The following is a 16266-nucleotide window of genomic DNA, read 5'->3' as shown; positions in this document are numbered from 1 at the left end:
CCATTGCTTTTGCGGTGGCTGCCTTGGGCTACGAAGCGTCCGAACCTCCGCGCGGTGTAGCCTGGATAGCGCGAATACGGACGCACAAAAAGGTACGTACAACGATTATTTGACAGAGACTAATTTTTTTCTTTTTTTAGGTGGAAACGTGAACGAAAGAGCTCAAGAAATCGAAGACCGAACAATAGAGGATGTTTTGAACGAGTGCATGCTACTGTACGTTTTTTGCATAAAATAAATTGTCGTAATTCATAAATGGCGGCTCCTCAGCGTCCTTCCTCAACGCAACAAGAGGCGAACTCCTATTCTGACCAGAATATGCAAACGTGCTTCGTATGATCGCTGGATACTGTAAGAAAGAAATATCTCCGCATTGTCTGCAAACCCGGATAACGTTGTCTTCCTTTTCGAACAAAAATCTATATTGTACTTTGGTAATCAGTATCTACTTATAAGCAGAAGTAGCTTTGCTGAATTTTAGTCCACGGCACGCTTTTTTCAATAGAATGACACCTTCTCCTACAGGAATTCCTCTTAGCTTGATATCTTCTATGAGATCAGGCAAGCTATAATAAGGCTCTTTGGCAAAATCGCCGTAATCAAAAAACAATTGCTGACTCTCTGGCTTTGCCTATACAAACAGGAACTTATGAGACCTCAAACAAAAAGAGATAAAGCTTACTCTGATAGCAAACTTCTCAATGTCATCCTCGTGTTTGACTTCCAATGAAAACCCGCCTTCATCAATATCTGTATCGCTGAAGCGGACAAGAAACGCTCCAGATTCTGCCTTTTCGAGCTTCTCTTCGTCTTCGCTTGTCATGTGTCCGGCAAACCAGCTGTCTCGTCTAATCACAAACTGATAGACAAAAATAACAACGCTACCAAAAAAAAGCGCTCTTACTTTTGACCGATTCGCGATCTTTTCGTCAAATCAAAAATCTAACGTGAAGAATGTTAGACTCGCGTCAAACAACGCAAACTTTACCTTTTTCAAAAAGCCGTTTTCTTCGTCTGTGCAAGGTCCAAACCATTTGATGAGACGAGTGAACGCTTTTTCTGTAACGACTGTGTTCACATCCTTTCTATCCCTGTACTTTGCATCGGGAACAAGCGTAGCAAACAGGCTCTTTTCAGCAGAAAAATGCCGGTCTGCAGGTACGTCTCCGAATTTCTCTTTCACTGCCTCAATAAAAGACACCCAGCTCTATATACCAATGTAAAAAGACACAGAATCACTGCAGTCTCCGTTAGAGAAGAGCCAACGGGCATGCAATTACCTTTGAGTCAGGTTGATCAGATTTGATACTATACCAGAATTCCTTGGCATCTTCGTCGTACAAATTCTGTACAGACGGGGTCTTTTTTCTCTCGGCTGCACATAACAAAGCCAAGAATGCAATTTTTCAAGAGCTGTTAAGGCTTGGTACGTACCAAGCATGCGAGCCTGATCACTTTCGGAACTGACTTGAACCGGAGATCTTATTTTTGACTAGCGAAAAAAGTCACAAGCATGTACATTTTAGACTAGACAAGATCTTACAGGACCTAAATAGACATTGGTTTTGACAGTGAAAAATCAACAGATCTCGCACTTACCAGAGTTCGCTCGCCCTCGATGCAAAACATCATAAGAATTTTCAGCCTCCACAGGACTAGAGACACTTCTGCTCAACGGCAGCGTGAAGGATTTTCTCTAAAAATTTGCTTCATTAATTAAAAGAACTATTGTTTTAAGTAATAGCACACAGTTTCTCCTTCAAATGATCTGCCAGCCACACCTTCTAAATTAAACAAAATTATTAAGCACGACAGCATTCTGTAATCTTACATACTCTTAGTTTTCGTTTCCTGCAGGTAATAGGCATGAATATCGTCAAGCAGCCCGTTTTGATCGATTTCCAGCAATCCGCCAATTAATTGAGCGCAGGATTGATCCTCATATTTATCCAGAACTTCAAAAGTTTGACTGGTTTTCGTACGTCGACATCTCTGATCAATGCCCTTGATGTCACTGTTGGAACTCCCAAAGAAGTCAGCAAGCATTCGCCAGTCATTGAGCTTCACGTCATCCTGCAAATCAAGCTTTGCAGACAAGACAGTCCGGAGTTTAAACGGAATGTCTTTTATCTTAGCAGGCAGTTCTTTCTATTTAGAACAAAAATACAGTAGAGAGACATTGGAAAAGACAGCATACCTGAACAACAGAAGCTAAATGTTCAAATCTAACACTGTCATATCCAGATTTTGTTCTAAAAAACAATTTTACAACAACAACGCTAACCTACAAATTAGCATCACCTTGGCTGCTGTTCATTAGAACTGGTATCAGGAGGCAATTCATCTGGTGCAGTTGGATTTTCTTGATTTGAAAAATTCGCCACTTTTTCATAAACCTATGAAGACTGATTGAATTTTTCTTTATTTAAAGCATGAACAACTGATACCCGTCGGATTCGTTGATCTGTTACTGAATCGCCCGTCTGACCCTGTAGCATTGAAGCATAATGATCGCCCTAAGCAATCAGTCCCTAAGTACCAAGCCTTCTAACTTACGAAGTACAAACGTACCCTTGAAGAAGGAACATTTATCAACTCCCGTTCAGTCACACTACTATCAAAAGATGGAACCACAAACGGTTGAGCTGTGGAAGCCTGCTGTACACAAAAGAATTTTAAAACATCCATAGAGAAAAAACAAACAAACCTTTGACGAAACTCCTGCTGATTCCAGCTGTCTCTGCGCGTTTTCCTCTAGCAGAGGATATCCATCGCCAGGAGCAACCAATTGACCCTTCACTTCAGCCATATTAGGCGTGTGAATTGGCGGCGACAAAAAGTAATTGACCATAACTCTTTCTACTCGTCCTCGCTTATCCACCAGCAAAAGTCGAAAGTCATTCCGCGAACACCCGTTCTTCACGCTAAGTTTATCGAGAATGTCAGTCAAGTATTCGATGGTGAAAGCAGACTCGAATCGTTCGAGAGGAATGCTCGTCGACGTCAATTCGGTGGCGAGAAAATACTTGAAGGAGAGCGTGCCCGGCTTGCCGCGGAGAACGGGCAACTGAAAGAAACAGTCGCCTTGCTTGAACAAGCCGTCTTGAGGAGACGGGAGCGGAGGAAGAAAGTGAATTGCGACGGAGTCTCCATTGTACGTCACTGGCCAGTGTTTGTCTTTCGCTCCGGGAAGAGGAAATCGTCTCTGTGGGCGAAACAGAAATGAATGACGCAACCGATCGAGTCACGCCCCTAGACTTCTAGCTGACTTGCGCTCCTTCTTGCACGGTTTCGAGCGTATTCATCGAATAATAAAACCAGTCCATGAACTTTTCTGTGTTTCCTTCCATTGCTTCGCTGTGAACGCGAGCGAGAACGTCGATTTGCGGCTTTACGAGCCACTGAGAAACGACATCGTCGAGACGAGGTCGCAAGAATTCCGCACAAATTTCTTCCCAAGTCTAAAAAACAACGACAAAGCCGTAAGCATGCCTGTCAGAGGAGAAATTCCGTCTTGCCTGGTTTTCCGACATTGCGCAGAGGTGTGTTCGCAAAAATGCGCAGGCTCACGTGACACTCCAATGGAAAACCTCGACGAACCGTTCCTGGACGGCCGACGAGCTCGTGGCCGTTCAAAGTGCTGGCACTGTGCAGCGACGATTTTCTTTGTACTATCCTCCGTCGCACTGGCCGTCGCCTTAGCTCTGACTTGGATCGAAGAACTTCCCTGCACAACGACGAATCAATCGAACAAAACAACATTTCCATCCGATTGGATTCGCTTCTTCCACGTCGCCGACATTCACTACGACCCCGAATACGAGTCGAACGTGACGTCGAGACCGACCTATTGCCGTGCAAACCAAAACGCCGTCACCGCAGCGACGACGGCACTCTATGGCCGAATCGGTTGCGATTCCCCGGCAAGTCTCGTCCAAAACGCCGTCAAAGCGATGAAAACCGAAGACGAAACGGTCGATTTTATCGTCGTAACCGGCGATCTTTCAGCGCATAATCTCTTCAACGAGACCGTGCTCCATGCCATTCAATTCGTGACTGATCAGCTACGCGAAACATTTCCAACGACGTACGTGTTTCCCTGTCTCGGCAACAACGACGTTCCAGCCGACTATTATATACCCACGCCGCCGACGAATTGGTACGAGGACGTGTTGACTTTGTGGAAGGGATTCATCCTGTGTTCGTCCTGTTTGTGGCGATCGGGTGTCACGCCGACGACGGAGAGTTCTCTCCGTCAAACGTTTTTGACTGGTGGTTATTATCGCGTGTCCCTGTCGTCGAAATTGACGTTGCTTGTGCTCAATACCGTTTACTATTCGGTGACCGTGAAGAGTCAATATCGCACTCCGTTGTTTGAGAAAACTGCTGAAGGACAGTTGACGTGGTTGGCTGAGCAGCTTGCAGACGCTGAAAAGGACGGTAAAAGGGCAATTATAGCTGGGCACGTACCACCTGGGTACAGTACTATTTCCTCCCATGTGCCCATATTTCTCATAATTGTATATGTAGAATCAATCCCTATGATTTATCTAGCTTTTGGGTCAGCAACGCCACGCTTAGATATGTTGACATCACGGCCCGTCAGTATCCTCACGTTGTTGCCGGTTAGAATTCCTAGTAGCTGCTCATACTCATTGTCATGTCTCTCTTCTCAGGTCAGCTGTTTGCTCATATGCACAAGGATGACTTCAAAGTCTTTTTTGCTGATCAAAAGTCTCCGTCCGTGGATCAGTCTTCAGCCATGCTCTTCGCACCAGCCATTAGTCCAGTCTACAACAATAATCCCGCTTTTCGTCTCATGTTTCTAGATGACACGAGTCAAACGATAGCTGATTATCGACAGTGGTATCTTGACCTGGCTATTGCTGATGGTATCTTAGAAGAGCAATATTGTCTTGACTTGCAGCATAGGTTTTCTTCTTCTTTAGAATTTCTGTCAACTCACTGGTTGGAAGAGTACACGTTTTCTGAATCGTTTCCATCTGATTTGGGAAGCGTAATCAATTCTCAGAGGGTGTCCAGTCTTAGTCAGCAAATCCTGAGCCGAGCTCAAGACGATACGTGGCACAATTATCTGTGGCATCGTCAGGCAGAATACTTGCCTGACAGTGTTACCTTTTCTCGATTTCGACTGCACTGCGCCATTCAGAGGTGGAACGAGACTGCTTTTGATGCATGCAAACAGAAGTTTCCGTTTATTTCTGGTTGAGTAGCAGCCGCCACCTTGAATCGTCAGAGCTAGCCTACACACAGATTGTTAGTGCCTAGGCTCACACAGCAAACGCATTCGCTCCTACATACCAATTCGCTGGTGTCGTTAGAATGTGGTTAGGATGATTTCCCTGTGGCGGTAGAGTGCTGATAATCAGTGACCACAGACATGCGCAGGCTGGGATGGGTGACAAAAGCAATCAAGGATGGGCGGAAGCAGCAGCAGCAGAACAAATGGACGAGAATGCTGTTGCTTCTTAGTGGCGGTCTTCTTTCTACTGTTGGCCTTTGTGCTTGCAATCGTTCTGGGTGTGACGTGGACGAGAAAACTCCCCTGCTCAGCCGAGTCTGATGAAAAAGTCAATTTTCCGAAAGATTGGATTCGCTTCTATCACCTCGCCGACGTTCACTACGATCCCCTCTACGACCCCAACGTAGCAGCGTGGCCGACCTATTGCCGTAAGTATGGTAATTGGGCAGCGGCGCCTTACCCATCTTTCCACGGACGAATCGGTTGCGACTCGCCGGCGTCTCTCGTACAGAGCGCTTTTCAAGCGATGAAATCCAAAGATGAAATGATCGATTTCATTGTCGTGACAGGCGATTATTCCGGTCACTCGCTCTTCAACGATACCGTGCTCAATGCCATAGCGTTCGCCTCCGATCAGCTGCGAAAAACGTTTCCCAAAACGTACGTGTTCCCTTGTCTCGGCAACAACGACGTTCCGGCGGATTATTACATACCGACGCCGCCGACGAATTGGTACGAAGACGTCTTGACTTTGTGGAAGAAATTCATCTTGTGCTCGTCCTGTTCGTGGCGATCCGGCGTCACGCCAACGACGGAGAGTTCTCTCAATCAAACGTTTTTGATCGGCGGCTATTATCGAGTCTCTCTCTCGTCTAAAATGACGCTGCTCGTTCTCAATACCGTCTACTACTCGACCAGTGTCCTAAACGAACATCGAACGTCGTTATTTAACAAAACAGCTAACGATCAGTTGACGTGGTTGGCAGAGCAGCTCAAGATCACTGAAACGGAAGGGAAGAAGGCAATAATAGCCGGACACATTCCTCCAGGGTAATTTCAGTTCTCGCCAGTTTCTCCGTATACCGTTTGTGGCTTAGAGAGTTGTTTTAGAATCAATCCATTCAGCTTGACCGATTCTTGGATCAGCGATGCCACTCAGAAGTACGTTGACATCACAGCCCGTCAATATCCTCAAGTCATTGCCGGTTAGTAGCTTCTTCATTCAAGTCAATCAATAATCGGATTTCTCGTTTTTTAGGTCAGTTGTTCGCTCACGATCATCAGGACGACTTCAAACTCTTCTTCGTCGATCAAAGTTCTCCATCCGTGCAGCAATCGGCTATGATGCTCTTGACTGCAGCCATCAGTCCTGTCTACAGCAATTATCCTTCTTTTCGTAAGATGTTCATGGATGACAAAAGGCAAACAATAACTGATTATCGTCAGTGGTATCTCGACCTGACTGTAGCTGATGGTGAGTAAAGGCGGATTGGTTTTTTCATAGAAGACAGCCACGGTTCTTTTAGAATACAATGAAACTCATTGGTTGGAAGAATACACGTTCTCTCAATCTTATCCATCTGAATTGGGGCAAGTGATCAATTCGCAGCGAATTTTCAACCTCAATCAGCAGCTTTTGAACAAAACCAGCGACGAAGTGTGGCATAATTATATATGGCATCGTACGGCAGAGTACTTGCCAGAAGCTGTCTCCTATTCGCGATTCCGACTGTACTGCGCCATTCAGACCTGGAATCAAAGCGCTCTCAGCGCCTGTAAAAAGGCGCATCCATTTCTTTCCGGCTAAAAATTTCACGATCTTGAAAGTAGTCAATGTTTTGTCTGTGGCGTTGTTACACGTGTATTCAAGTTGGCAATAAAGAATTATAGCACTCACGGGAGTCGTGCCAATGATTTTGAGGTTTCCAATTGCGTACGGCGCTAATTAATTAACGGGAACCGTGCCAGCGGCGCCGGTGGTCACCGATTCCAATGCATACGCGCCAGAGAGGTACAGTATCCACAGAGACGTCTCACGTGCTTTCACGAATTCGCTGTACATAACAATGAGCTCTCCCAAGTTCAAGCCATTGTCCCTCAAAGCAGCGGCGAGTTGAGTGCTTTCTTTGAGCGCTGACGATTTCAGACGTGGCTGAGAATGTCAATGTGCAATGCAGCGTTCGTCTTGATCTTGAGCCTTCTGTTGATGGCCAAAGCCTCTGTAATGACGTAGATTCGTTCCGACGACTTAGACACCCGCTGTTTTAAATTGTTGCAGATTCTCGACGTTGCTGAAGAAGATTTTCCCGATATTCGTGAGTTTTCTTCAGCGATAAAATCATTGCATAGCCTATCACAGGAAAAAATTGAATTCTGCGTTCAGATCCTTGTGACGGCTGCTTTTGCAAGCCAAGCGAGATTTGCAAGTTGAACGACAAAGGAGGTCCAGTTTGCCTTCGGCTCGAAGGTACGGCAACCACAAGGACCGCAACCTGGAGGGACATCATCGTTTTGTTCTCTTTGTTATGCAGATACAGCCGAGCAGAGCCCCCGCCTTTATGACTCTATGTGCAAAAACGACAATGACGGAGAAGAAATATGTCTCTGCCGATCCAAGTGCGAATGCGAGAAGATGAGAAAAGTGTGCGGCTCAGACGGGCGCACGTATCCATCCCACTGCGCAATGCATCGCATTGCCTGTGAATCAAAGATGCCAATTCGTATGATGCATTTGGGTATGTGCAATCCAGAAGCGTCAGCTGCTGCGTGCCCCACGAAAATAACACACCCACCGAATTCCGACGTGATGGTCTATTTGAATGCAAATGCCCTTGTTCAATCATCGATGCAGATTCCCGTCATGGACAATCTGCTAAACTGGTCGAAACTGAAGAAATTCGACGTTGGGTTGACGCCAGCTTCTCTCCTACGCGCTTTGCAAGTCCTCGACGCACTGGAAGTCATCAGCTTGCGTCGACATTCTCTCGGCGGATTGCTTCAAGATCAAAGCGATGATGCTATCAGTTTGCCTCACCAGTCGCCCGTCAATCGATCGGCGGCTATCTTGGACGCCATCGAAACGATTCACGCTTTCAACGGTCTGACATCTCCGCATACTTTCAACGCGGAAGCCTTCAATAACAGCATCGTTTTGTCCTGCCAAACTGACGGCGCGAATTCCGTTGTCTGGAGTCACGACGGCGTTAAAGTAAAAAATGGTCTTCGTCATCAGTACCTGTCTCACAGCAACGGTCTTCTTATCGCAAACGTTCGTCCCATTGACGGTGGAGTCTACACCTGCACAGCCATCGGAAACAGCTGCAACGCATCAGCATCCTCCTTTGTCCACGTTAGAGGTAAATAGCCTATTAGATGATTTTATATTCTGTTGATCGTGACGCTCTCTAGCTCTTTATCCTGGCTCGCCTTTGCCGTCCTACGTGCAATTGAATCTTAATCGTACTGATCTTTACGGACAGTACCCCGCTCTCCGTATAATGGACGTGAACGCCGTCAACGTGACCCTTTTCAATTTTTCGTCGCCACATCTGGAGTTCGTCAATTCGTCTCTTAGGAACGTGACATTCGTCAACGTCACCATTGATAGTCTCGTCTTGTCCAACGTGACGGCAATGAATTTTACCTTCATCAATGTCACCATAGGTGTCGTATCGTACAGCGACTGTCATTTGCATAATCACACCACTTTCAACTCCACAATTCTTACTCAAAATCAATCCAATCCCGCCAAAGCAACGTTTCCAAATGCGTGGGTGCGTTTCTTTCATATCACCGACATCCACATGAATCTCGCCTACAACGAATCGGTCGACACATCCCCGACCTATTGCCAGTCAGGAATCACCGCTGCTGTCGCTCCTTATAAAGCTCCGTACGGAAGACCGGGCTGTGACAGTCCTACTCTTCTCGTCGACAATTTCTTAGACTCTATGACTAAAACAGACTCTGAGCCAAACGTCAACGCTGATTTCATTCTGGTGACGGGCGATTTCTCCGGGCACGGAGGACAATTGGTTTTCAAGTCAATGACAAGAATGGCTTTGAAACTCAAGGCCGAATTTCCAACGAAGTACGTTTTTCCTGCTCTTGGAAATAACGATCTTCCGGAAGATTATTACGTGCCGACTCCTCCAAGGAAATGGTTCGCAAGCGTCCTTGCCATATGGAGTCCCTTGATTCTGTGCAAGAGATGCTCCTTGCGATCAGGTGTGAAGCCGACGACAAAACGGCAGCTGGCAAAGACGTTCTTGGCCGGTGGATACTACAAAGTTTCTCTCAGCGACAAAATAACAATGCTCCTTCTCAACACCAACTATTTCTCAGCCAAAGCAAAAGCCGTGACCAATCAATTCCTTCGCGACGGGGAGCATCAATTGAAGTGGCTGGCAAAGGAACTTGCCAAAGCTGAAAAGTCCGGAAAGAAAGTTATCATTGCTGGTCATATCCCGCCAGGGTAAAATAAAAAATCAGACGTGCCGTTTTGTTCTAATAGTAGTGACTTCTTTCCAGGGTCGATCCCTTTGGATTTCCCGCGTTCTGGAAGAAAAATGCTACGGAAGTGTATGTTGACATCACGGCCAATCGATATCCGCACGTCATAGCCGGTAAAACATCCGTTGACTGTTGTAAGAACTCGCGATTTTTTGTTTTAGGCCAACTTTTTGCTCATATGCACAAGGAGACGTATCGCGTTCTATTCGCCGACATGAAAAATCCCACTTTGGAAAAATCGTCGCCGTTGCTCTTCTCTTCGGCCGTCAGTCCGGTGTACAATAACAATCCAAACTATCGTCTGATGTTCCTAGACAACGAAAAGCAAATTTTCACCGATTTTATTCACTGGTACCTCGATTTGGCTATAGCAAACCGTAAGCGAGCAGTCAAATTCCTAGAAAACAGAAATCTTATTACAATTCGTTCTAGAATATAATAAGACTAATTGGAACAGACAGTACGTATTCTCCGAAATGTTTCCATCAAAATTGGGTCAGGTGATGAACTCCGAGCGATTTCTAGAAATTATCGACGGCATCATTGACCCAAATCAATCGCAAACCTGGCTCAAATACGTGTGGAACAGCCCAGCTCTTTATCTGCCCAGCTCGGATATTTTCTCGCGTTTCCTAATGCACTGCGTCATGAAATACTGGGACGAGAACGCCTTTGCTGCATGCAAGAACAGGCTTCCCTTCATTCCAGGGTAGAGAAACAAAAACCTGTTACAGACTGCGCGCGAAAGTGCAAGCGCTCTTCTCGCGAGTATTGCATGTGTGACGTCAAACTGTTTGCTGCTGAGTTGTCTCTGTCGATTGCTCGTCGCTGTTTGTGTGCTCTTCTGTCGCTGATTTTGTTTTGAAAATGCCCAGAGATTCGACGGTCTCGATGCATTCTACTTTGATAGACTTCCACACCGTTTTCTTCGCGTTCTGTTGCGGCAAATTCCCAATTGCTCGAAACACATGCAATGCTCATATTCTACCTTCTCGTCTTCTTCCGGTCGCCACAAATTGGTGAGTCCTCGATGTGGACAAGTAAGAATGACAGGATCCGTCGGCAACCTTGTCAAATAAATACGTACTGTATAGAAAACGAATGAAAAGGACTACGAAACCTGCTCTGAACAATGCACCGGACCCCGTCATCCGACAGCTTCTGGAGTGACTGCACTTTGAGGGAACAGCAACCTTAACATTTCTATAACTAAAAACTAATAAGTAGTTGAGCAAGTTGGCTCGCCTCCGATTTTGTCAATGATATCCACGATAATCAAATGACCACCGCCAGTTCCAATCCACACGTTCTTCTCCGTAACAAGCAATGACGTCACTCGACAGGGATTCGTTGATCCCGACTGACTGATGTTGCGAGACAAGGATCCGGACTACGGTAAATCCAAGTGAAGAAAGTAAATTGATTTTGAATAAGCAAACTTACCTTGGGTGCATCGTCGAGACCTTGATATAAAACGCTGCTCACATCAAATGAGTAGAGCAGCTCAAAACTCTCCATGTGCCACAGCTTAATTTCCGAAGATCTTAAAGACATATAGCTGACACGATGAACAGAACTTGGGTTTGTTCTTACCCTCGAGCTCCAGTCCAGACTCCGTGCTTACCCACCATCATACGATGGACGGCTTTCTTCGGATTGTAATCGGTTTTAAACGAGCTCAGCTCTTCAAACGTTCTATAAAAACATTAGCAAAGGACGCAATTACAAGTACAAGACTGACTGTGTATCCAGCACAATAACGCAACTACCAGAGCCACACCACAACTGATCGTTTACTATAAGCAAAGACAGCACGGGAAGGCCTTCTTGAATAGAAATAAATTTTGCCGGTCCACTGCCTTTTTCAGAAATTTCCTTAAGATAAATTATAATTATAAGGAGGAAGTATTGAGAATCTCGGCAACCTCAAAAAAGGAAAGTTCTCCGTCTACTAGACCAACGTACGCCACTGAAGACGACGCGCACGCCAAACTGACAGGACTATCCTTCAACCTTTCCGACCAAAGCAAATTCCTTCATACAACATATACTAACGATCTAAAGGAGCGGTGGCCACGAATAATCTTTATACCCCGTTTCGGTGCTAAAGGCAAGTAACGTCCACGACAAAGTGCACAGCAGCATCACGTCGGAATTCAGTACAGAAATGCAAGTTATGCGCGAATCCGACTACAGACGAAATGGCTACTATTTTTAACCACGAGAACTTTCAAACAAAAAATACCTTGTATGGAAGAAGACCGGCCTCGGCTTCTTCGCCGTGAACGTTAAGAACGACCACTCGTCCGTCGTTTTGATGAGCGCCTTGGCACAGCCAAGCAACGTCTGTAGTTTTGCACGAAATTTCGAATCAATCCCGTCATCGTACAAATGTCTTCGTCGGTTTTACCTCGATCTGACATAACTGCACATTCCCATGCGGACGACTGCTGAGTGGACCGGTACTTGAGGGACATTTTATTTAACTGGAATATGAGAAAATTAGATTTGGCATTGGCTTATTAATTAAAGGGCTCACTGTCGACGACGAGATAGTGGAAGTACGCTTCAGCGACGAATTCAATCCCAATTGCTCGGTCAATACTTTGACATAATGTTCTCTCTTTTTTCTGATTTGGCTTCTCGAAAAGAAGGGTTTTGTAAAGGCAGCCTGCATAGGAGTCAAAGCAGCGAGTCAACGTAGACAGCGTGACGTATACCTTCATAACAACGTCAGCATTGTAAGCGAGCTTGGGTATACTTTTGAGAAAGCCCAGAAGTCCAATAGGATTATCGAACAGAAGGATTTTGCTCTTATGGAGAAGCAACAAACCGAGAGCAACTCGGAAGAGAACCTAGTAGAGAGAAAGAAACGTAACAAAGGAGAAACTAAAATACCTGCAACAATAAACCTTTTGTTGCTCTAGAAGAAAACAGTCCCAAACGCGAAACATCGACTACATACGTAGCATTAATTAAGAAAAGCTCTTCTTTAGGATTTATCTACCTCCGGTGGCAACGAATCGACGTAGATTGTCATGAACCAGTTGAGAGATATCATTCCAATATCGATCCCCATGCTATCTAGATGCCTCGAAAGCTCGGGATCTCTGTCTTCAATCATATCTTTTAAAACGCTCTAGTATCCCCATCACAAATAAAAAACAAAGAGATGATGATGATTATTATTACTTGGTCGGCTTGAACCGTAACAAGGTTGCCCGAATAATAGTCCGAAGGGAGAAATCTGTCAATAATAGCAACTAAAGCCCTGAGAGGAGATTAAAGTGGCAATAACAATGCAAATTCGATTTCTGTACCAGAAAGCATCTTCTTCGCTAAGATAAAAAAGACAGACGGCTGCTACCATATTCATTCCCTGTAACATTAAGAGGTTAATTGCAAGCCAACTGGTAGTCGGATTTCCTTTGCCTGGCAATAGCCAATTGAGGGATTGTGAAGGCTGTATGCAACTAGAATGCGTTCTAATTTTTCCACCTTCGAAGAAAGAGAGATAAATAAGAATTTTTCAAAGAAAGTCTCTATTTTCTGACCCCGCGACTCTTCTTGCCAAAGAGATTATTTCCGGGCAGTGTTCGCAATAAGTCGAGCTTTATCTGCTTGATGTGGCGTGTCTATAAGAACAAAATAATTCAACATATATAACTTTTAAAGGATCACGATTTTTCACCTGCTGATGACACAGCTGAGAATAGTATCCAGGTCCCTGAGAAAAAACGTTTCAAAGCGCAACTAATGATTTCAACGAGACAAACCTTTAGCTCGATTAATTTCTCAAGACGAGATAAGGTGAAACTATCAATTAATAAAGAGCGTCCAAGCTAAAACTTCTTATAAATCAACATACCTTTTCCATACAAGCTCTCTATACGACGAAGGTATTCCTCCTCGCACCAGATCTCGCAAGTTCTTCTGTTCATCAAACGCTAGCATAGAAAAAGAAAATTTCACAACGCATCCTCACGTGGTCAAATTGACCGCGACGGAGCTTGTCCTTTTGTTCATTCATGAACCTGTTCCATTTCTCCTGGTGTGCGTCACCTTCCTTCAAAATAGGAACTACAATAAAGGATATGTTATACTCAACGCGTTTACCTGTAGGGCTTGCTTGTAGTGCTGCATGAGAACGCCGCACAGGTAATGCTGCATGCCAACTTCGTTTTGCCAGTTGTGCACGTATCCGTACTCGTCGACGTGAAATCCACGACAGCTACGTAGTAAACATAGGGGCATACGAATCCGTGTTCACTTCAAACTCACTTTTCAAATACTGGAACGTATTTTGGAGACTCGCGATGAGCGTCTTTTAACAGCAAAAGAAGACATTGGCATCCCTTTTGAATTTTGATTATTTTGATCATTTGGCTGCATTTGTTTGGCTTACCTTGTCGTTGGCAATATCTTCCTCGTCGTCTGACAGAAATCACAGAAATAATTAGGAAAAAAATTCATGTCAGTGGCCTTTTACTTCCGCCTCTTTCTCTGATTCCTTTTTGGATTAGCTCTACAAAGTTTTGCTTCATTATGTACATATTTGTCTTCATTGTATCCTGTTTCCTGCACTCAAAAAACAACGATCAGAAAATCAAAAAAATTATTTCAAAAATTTGCACTTTCTGAGTGCTTCGACTCTGGAGTTGTCCTTTCCTATTTGCTGCTTCAGCTGCCCTAATTCACTGCGCAAAAAATCGTTCTCCCGCTTGTGTGCAGTCTTCACACAAAGTACTTTAAAACAAAAGAAAACGAGTAGAAAAGCAATGCACCTGCAAGGCTTTAAATCGCGCCGTTTGCGATCCCGCCTTAGTTCTACAAAATTCCCTCATTGCGAGAGTAAAATATGCCGCATATCTTACTTCTCTGCCTTGCCAGACTGCTCAGGGTCATTAGTCTAAAAGCACCAAAAGAAATACTGTTCAAATCCCAGAAATTATTAATAGGGTACCTTTTCTGTATCAGAACTGTCGTCGTGCAACGTTTCCTGTTTTTGCCGCATCTTCGCCAGTTCAGCTTTCGTTTCCCTGCACTAAAATATCCCACAATTCCAATTAACAAATATCGACCTACCTGAGCTCCGTTTTCAGCTAAAACAGACGCACGCACGTACAGAGTGTCAACCAATCACACATGAAATCATAGGCTCGTACCTGTTCAATGAGCAGGTCAGCTCTACCGCAAATTCTCTCTCCAGCCTCCGTACAAAGACTCAGCAATCCGCTGCTGGCGCTGGGACTAGTTCCCAATTGAAGCTCCTCTTCCTCTCCAACAGAAAGCAACACCGAAGGCGACGACATCTGCCTATTCTGCTCTGGTTTTCCCTTTGACAGAAAATAGTCCTCATCGACGATGAGGCTGCTGCTCGCCGAAAACTCATCGCTGGTGGATTTTCTAGGTGCGGATATCCCAATGGAATCCGGTGGTGCTGAGCGTCCGAGATCCGTCTCGTTCGTCGACGAGGCATCGTGAATGAATAAAGAGCGAGTGCGTTGAGTACTTCCCAGAAGTCGAGGACTTCGATCGGCTAACCAATACAGAGTAATATAAGAACAGTTATTGATTTCTTTTTGTACGTCGTGTCAGTTCAGCTAAGACGCCGTGCTCGCTTGCTCTCCTATTTTCCTATAAGTGGAGAGAGAATTCGATTCAAGACTCTTTTTTTATCAATCTTCTTTGTACTTTTCTTGTGATCTCATCTGAAGCAATTGATTTGACGTCCTGGTCGACTTGACGACGCTTCCACTCGGCTCTCTTCGCCTGTAAAAAGGAAGAGAAACGTATACGTCATCAGTTCACTCCTCGACGAAATCGACCTGAAGTCCTTTGAGCCAATGCATCATTGTCTCGTTATTGTCAGCTAAAAGCCAATGCTCCTTGCCACGAGAACTAAATGCAACCCTGTTGGCCCCCTCCTCTCAAAAATAAATCCTTTTTACCTTATGACGAACTGGCCGGGTTGTTGAGGATCAAATGACAGTGTTGCATCCGATATATTAATTGATCTGCAGTACAAGGTATGAGTGTAGGATTACGACGACTATTTGTACGCACCCCGACGCTTTTTCTCCTGTTTCCGACCTGTAGTAGGTCAATTGACATTCGCTTTCGTCAAAGAAGAAGAACCTAGAAGAATGCGATTTTCTCGTGGAGCGCGCGGCGACGTCTGCTCTTGCGCACCATTTCTTTTTCTGTTTTCGAAAGCCTAGGAGATGTCGCGGCGCTCAGTACGCCCAGTGAACGTCGGAGAAGAATTTTACCTGTTTTCTGAACGATGTAAAGAAACCCCGAAAGCGAGAAGAACCCCTAAGTGCGCATAGAAAAATAGTCTTCAGGAGTTGCACGGTGCACCCGTATAACGAGCATTACTTGAGTAGACATCTCTTGACGGTTGACGTTGACTCTCTTATATCTCTGACGTTGATGAATAGCGCACGCGAGCGCGCTAATTTGTTACATCAGAACTGATACAATTGACT

The 16266-nt window shown here is 45.0% G+C and overlaps 5 protein-coding genes across 5 annotated transcripts; 3 read left to right on the top strand and 2 right to left on the bottom strand.

Moving 5' to 3' along the window:
- Positions 1-118: 118 nt before the first annotated feature.
- Positions 119-10129, bottom strand: LOC136185910 (uncharacterized). Its single transcript, XM_065973123.1, has 18 exons — positions 5323-10129; positions 3519-5264; positions 3270-3461; positions 2708-3205; positions 2572-2658; positions 2448-2516; positions 2302-2396; positions 2198-2252; positions 1836-2148; positions 1750-1784; positions 1600-1696; positions 1529-1548; positions 1435-1492; positions 1281-1375; positions 989-1207; positions 905-942; positions 683-848; positions 119-631 (listed from the first exon to the last, which is right to left on the bottom strand). The coding sequence occupies exons 2-18, from the start codon at positions 3531-3533 to the stop codon at positions 446-448; spliced, it is 2238 nt and encodes a 745-aa protein (XP_065829195.1). The 5' UTR covers positions 3534-5264; positions 5323-10129; the 3' UTR covers positions 119-445.
- On the top strand, positions 3551-5256 carry LOC136186518 (sphingomyelinase phosphodiesterase D-like). The gene is made up of 4 exons (XM_065973881.1): positions 3551-4477; positions 4531-4625; positions 4677-4892; positions 4950-5256. Exons 1-4 carry the CDS (start codon positions 3582-3584, stop codon positions 5228-5230), a joined length of 1488 nt encoding a protein of 495 aa, XP_065829953.1. The 5' UTR covers positions 3551-3581; the 3' UTR covers positions 5231-5256.
- On the top strand, positions 5358-7171 carry LOC136186519 (sphingomyelinase phosphodiesterase D-like). The gene is made up of 4 exons (XM_065973882.1): positions 5358-6313; positions 6374-6468; positions 6522-6737; positions 6790-7171. Exons 1-4 carry the CDS (start codon positions 5439-5441, stop codon positions 7068-7070), a joined length of 1467 nt encoding a protein of 488 aa, XP_065829954.1. The 5' UTR covers positions 5358-5438; the 3' UTR covers positions 7071-7171.
- On the top strand, positions 7355-10692 carry LOC136186517 (uncharacterized). The gene is made up of 8 exons (XM_065973880.1): positions 7355-7484; positions 7542-7578; positions 7647-7730; positions 7795-8619; positions 8672-9737; positions 9794-9888; positions 9937-10152; positions 10208-10692. The coding sequence occupies exons 1-8, from the start codon at positions 7422-7424 to the stop codon at positions 10486-10488; spliced, it is 2667 nt and encodes an 888-aa protein (XP_065829952.1). The 5' UTR covers positions 7355-7421; the 3' UTR covers positions 10489-10692.
- Positions 10456-16266, bottom strand: LOC136186516 (TBC1 domain family member 2B-like). The gene is made up of 41 exons (XM_065973878.1): positions 16157-16266; positions 16048-16093; positions 15968-15992; positions 15842-15913; positions 15727-15792; positions 15604-15676; positions 15470-15547; positions 15364-15412; positions 14941-15314; positions 14861-14877; positions 14739-14814; positions 14650-14684; positions 14560-14602; positions 14410-14507; positions 14265-14353; positions 14181-14209; positions 14057-14130; positions 13892-14006; positions 13761-13841; positions 13644-13708; positions 13552-13591; positions 13467-13502; positions 13330-13410; positions 13208-13273; positions 13096-13154; positions 12968-13046; positions 12783-12914; positions 12688-12732; positions 12496-12630; positions 12315-12446; positions 12186-12261; positions 12021-12121; positions 11868-11965; positions 11701-11809; positions 11517-11650; positions 11369-11470; positions 11219-11318; positions 11021-11165; positions 10896-10968; positions 10764-10842; positions 10456-10710 (listed from the first exon to the last, which is right to left on the bottom strand). Exons 1-41 carry the CDS (start codon positions 16166-16168, stop codon positions 10561-10563), a joined length of 3489 nt encoding a protein of 1162 aa, XP_065829950.1. The 5' UTR covers positions 16169-16266; the 3' UTR covers positions 10456-10560.

This window comes from Oscarella lobularis, chromosome 4 (assembly GCF_947507565.1).
Source record: "Oscarella lobularis chromosome 4, ooOscLobu1.1, whole genome shotgun sequence".
Lineage (NCBI taxonomy): Eukaryota > Metazoa > Porifera > Homoscleromorpha > Homosclerophorida > Oscarellidae > Oscarella > Oscarella lobularis.
This window is presented reverse-complemented; position numbering and strand designations above follow the sequence as displayed.

Coding starts and splice junctions, on each gene's coding strand:
- LOC136186516 (XM_065973878.1), bottom strand. Junction 14,131..14,180: donor AAGATATTGCCAACGACAAG/GTAAGCCAAACA, acceptor AAAATTCAAAAG/GGATGCCAATGTCTTCTTTT. Junction 13,047..13,095: donor AGCGAAGAAGATGCTTTCTG/GTACAGAAATCG, acceptor ATCTCCTCTCAG/GGCTTTAGTTGCTATTATTG.
- LOC136186517 (XM_065973880.1), top strand. CDS start 7,422: ATGTCAATGTGCAATGCAGCGTTCGTCTTGATCTTGAGCCTTCTGTTG. Junction 7,731..7,794: donor AGTTTGCCTTCGGCTCGAAG/GTACGGCAACCA, acceptor TTTGTTATGCAG/ATACAGCCGAGCAGAGCCCC. Junction 8,620..8,671: donor CTCCTTTGTCCACGTTAGAG/GTAAATAGCCTA, acceptor GACGCTCTCTAG/CTCTTTATCCTGGCTCGCCT.
- LOC136185910 (XM_065973123.1), bottom strand. Junction 2,659..2,707: donor CAGCAGGAGTTTCGTCAAAG/GTTTGTTTGTTT, acceptor TTTTGTGTACAG/CAGGCTTCCACAGCTCAACC. Junction 2,253..2,301: donor TCTAATGAACAGCAGCCAAG/GTGATGCTAATT, acceptor ATTGTTTTTTAG/AACAAAATCTGGATATGACA.
- LOC136186518 (XM_065973881.1), top strand. CDS start 3,582: ATGGAAAACCTCGACGAACCGTTCCTGGACGGCCGACGAGCTCGTGGC. Junction 4,626..4,676: donor GTATCCTCACGTTGTTGCCG/GTTAGAATTCCT, acceptor CTCTCTTCTCAG/GTCAGCTGTTTGCTCATATG. Junction 4,893..4,949: donor TGACCTGGCTATTGCTGATG/GTATCTTAGAAG, acceptor CTTCTTCTTTAG/AATTTCTGTCAACTCACTGG.
- LOC136186519 (XM_065973882.1), top strand. CDS start 5,439: ATGGGCGGAAGCAGCAGCAGCAGAACAAATGGACGAGAATGCTGTTGC. Junction 6,314..6,373: donor GCCGGACACATTCCTCCAGG/GTAATTTCAGTT, acceptor GAGTTGTTTTAG/AATCAATCCATTCAGCTTGA. Junction 6,469..6,521: donor ATATCCTCAAGTCATTGCCG/GTTAGTAGCTTC, acceptor CTCGTTTTTTAG/GTCAGTTGTTCGCTCACGAT.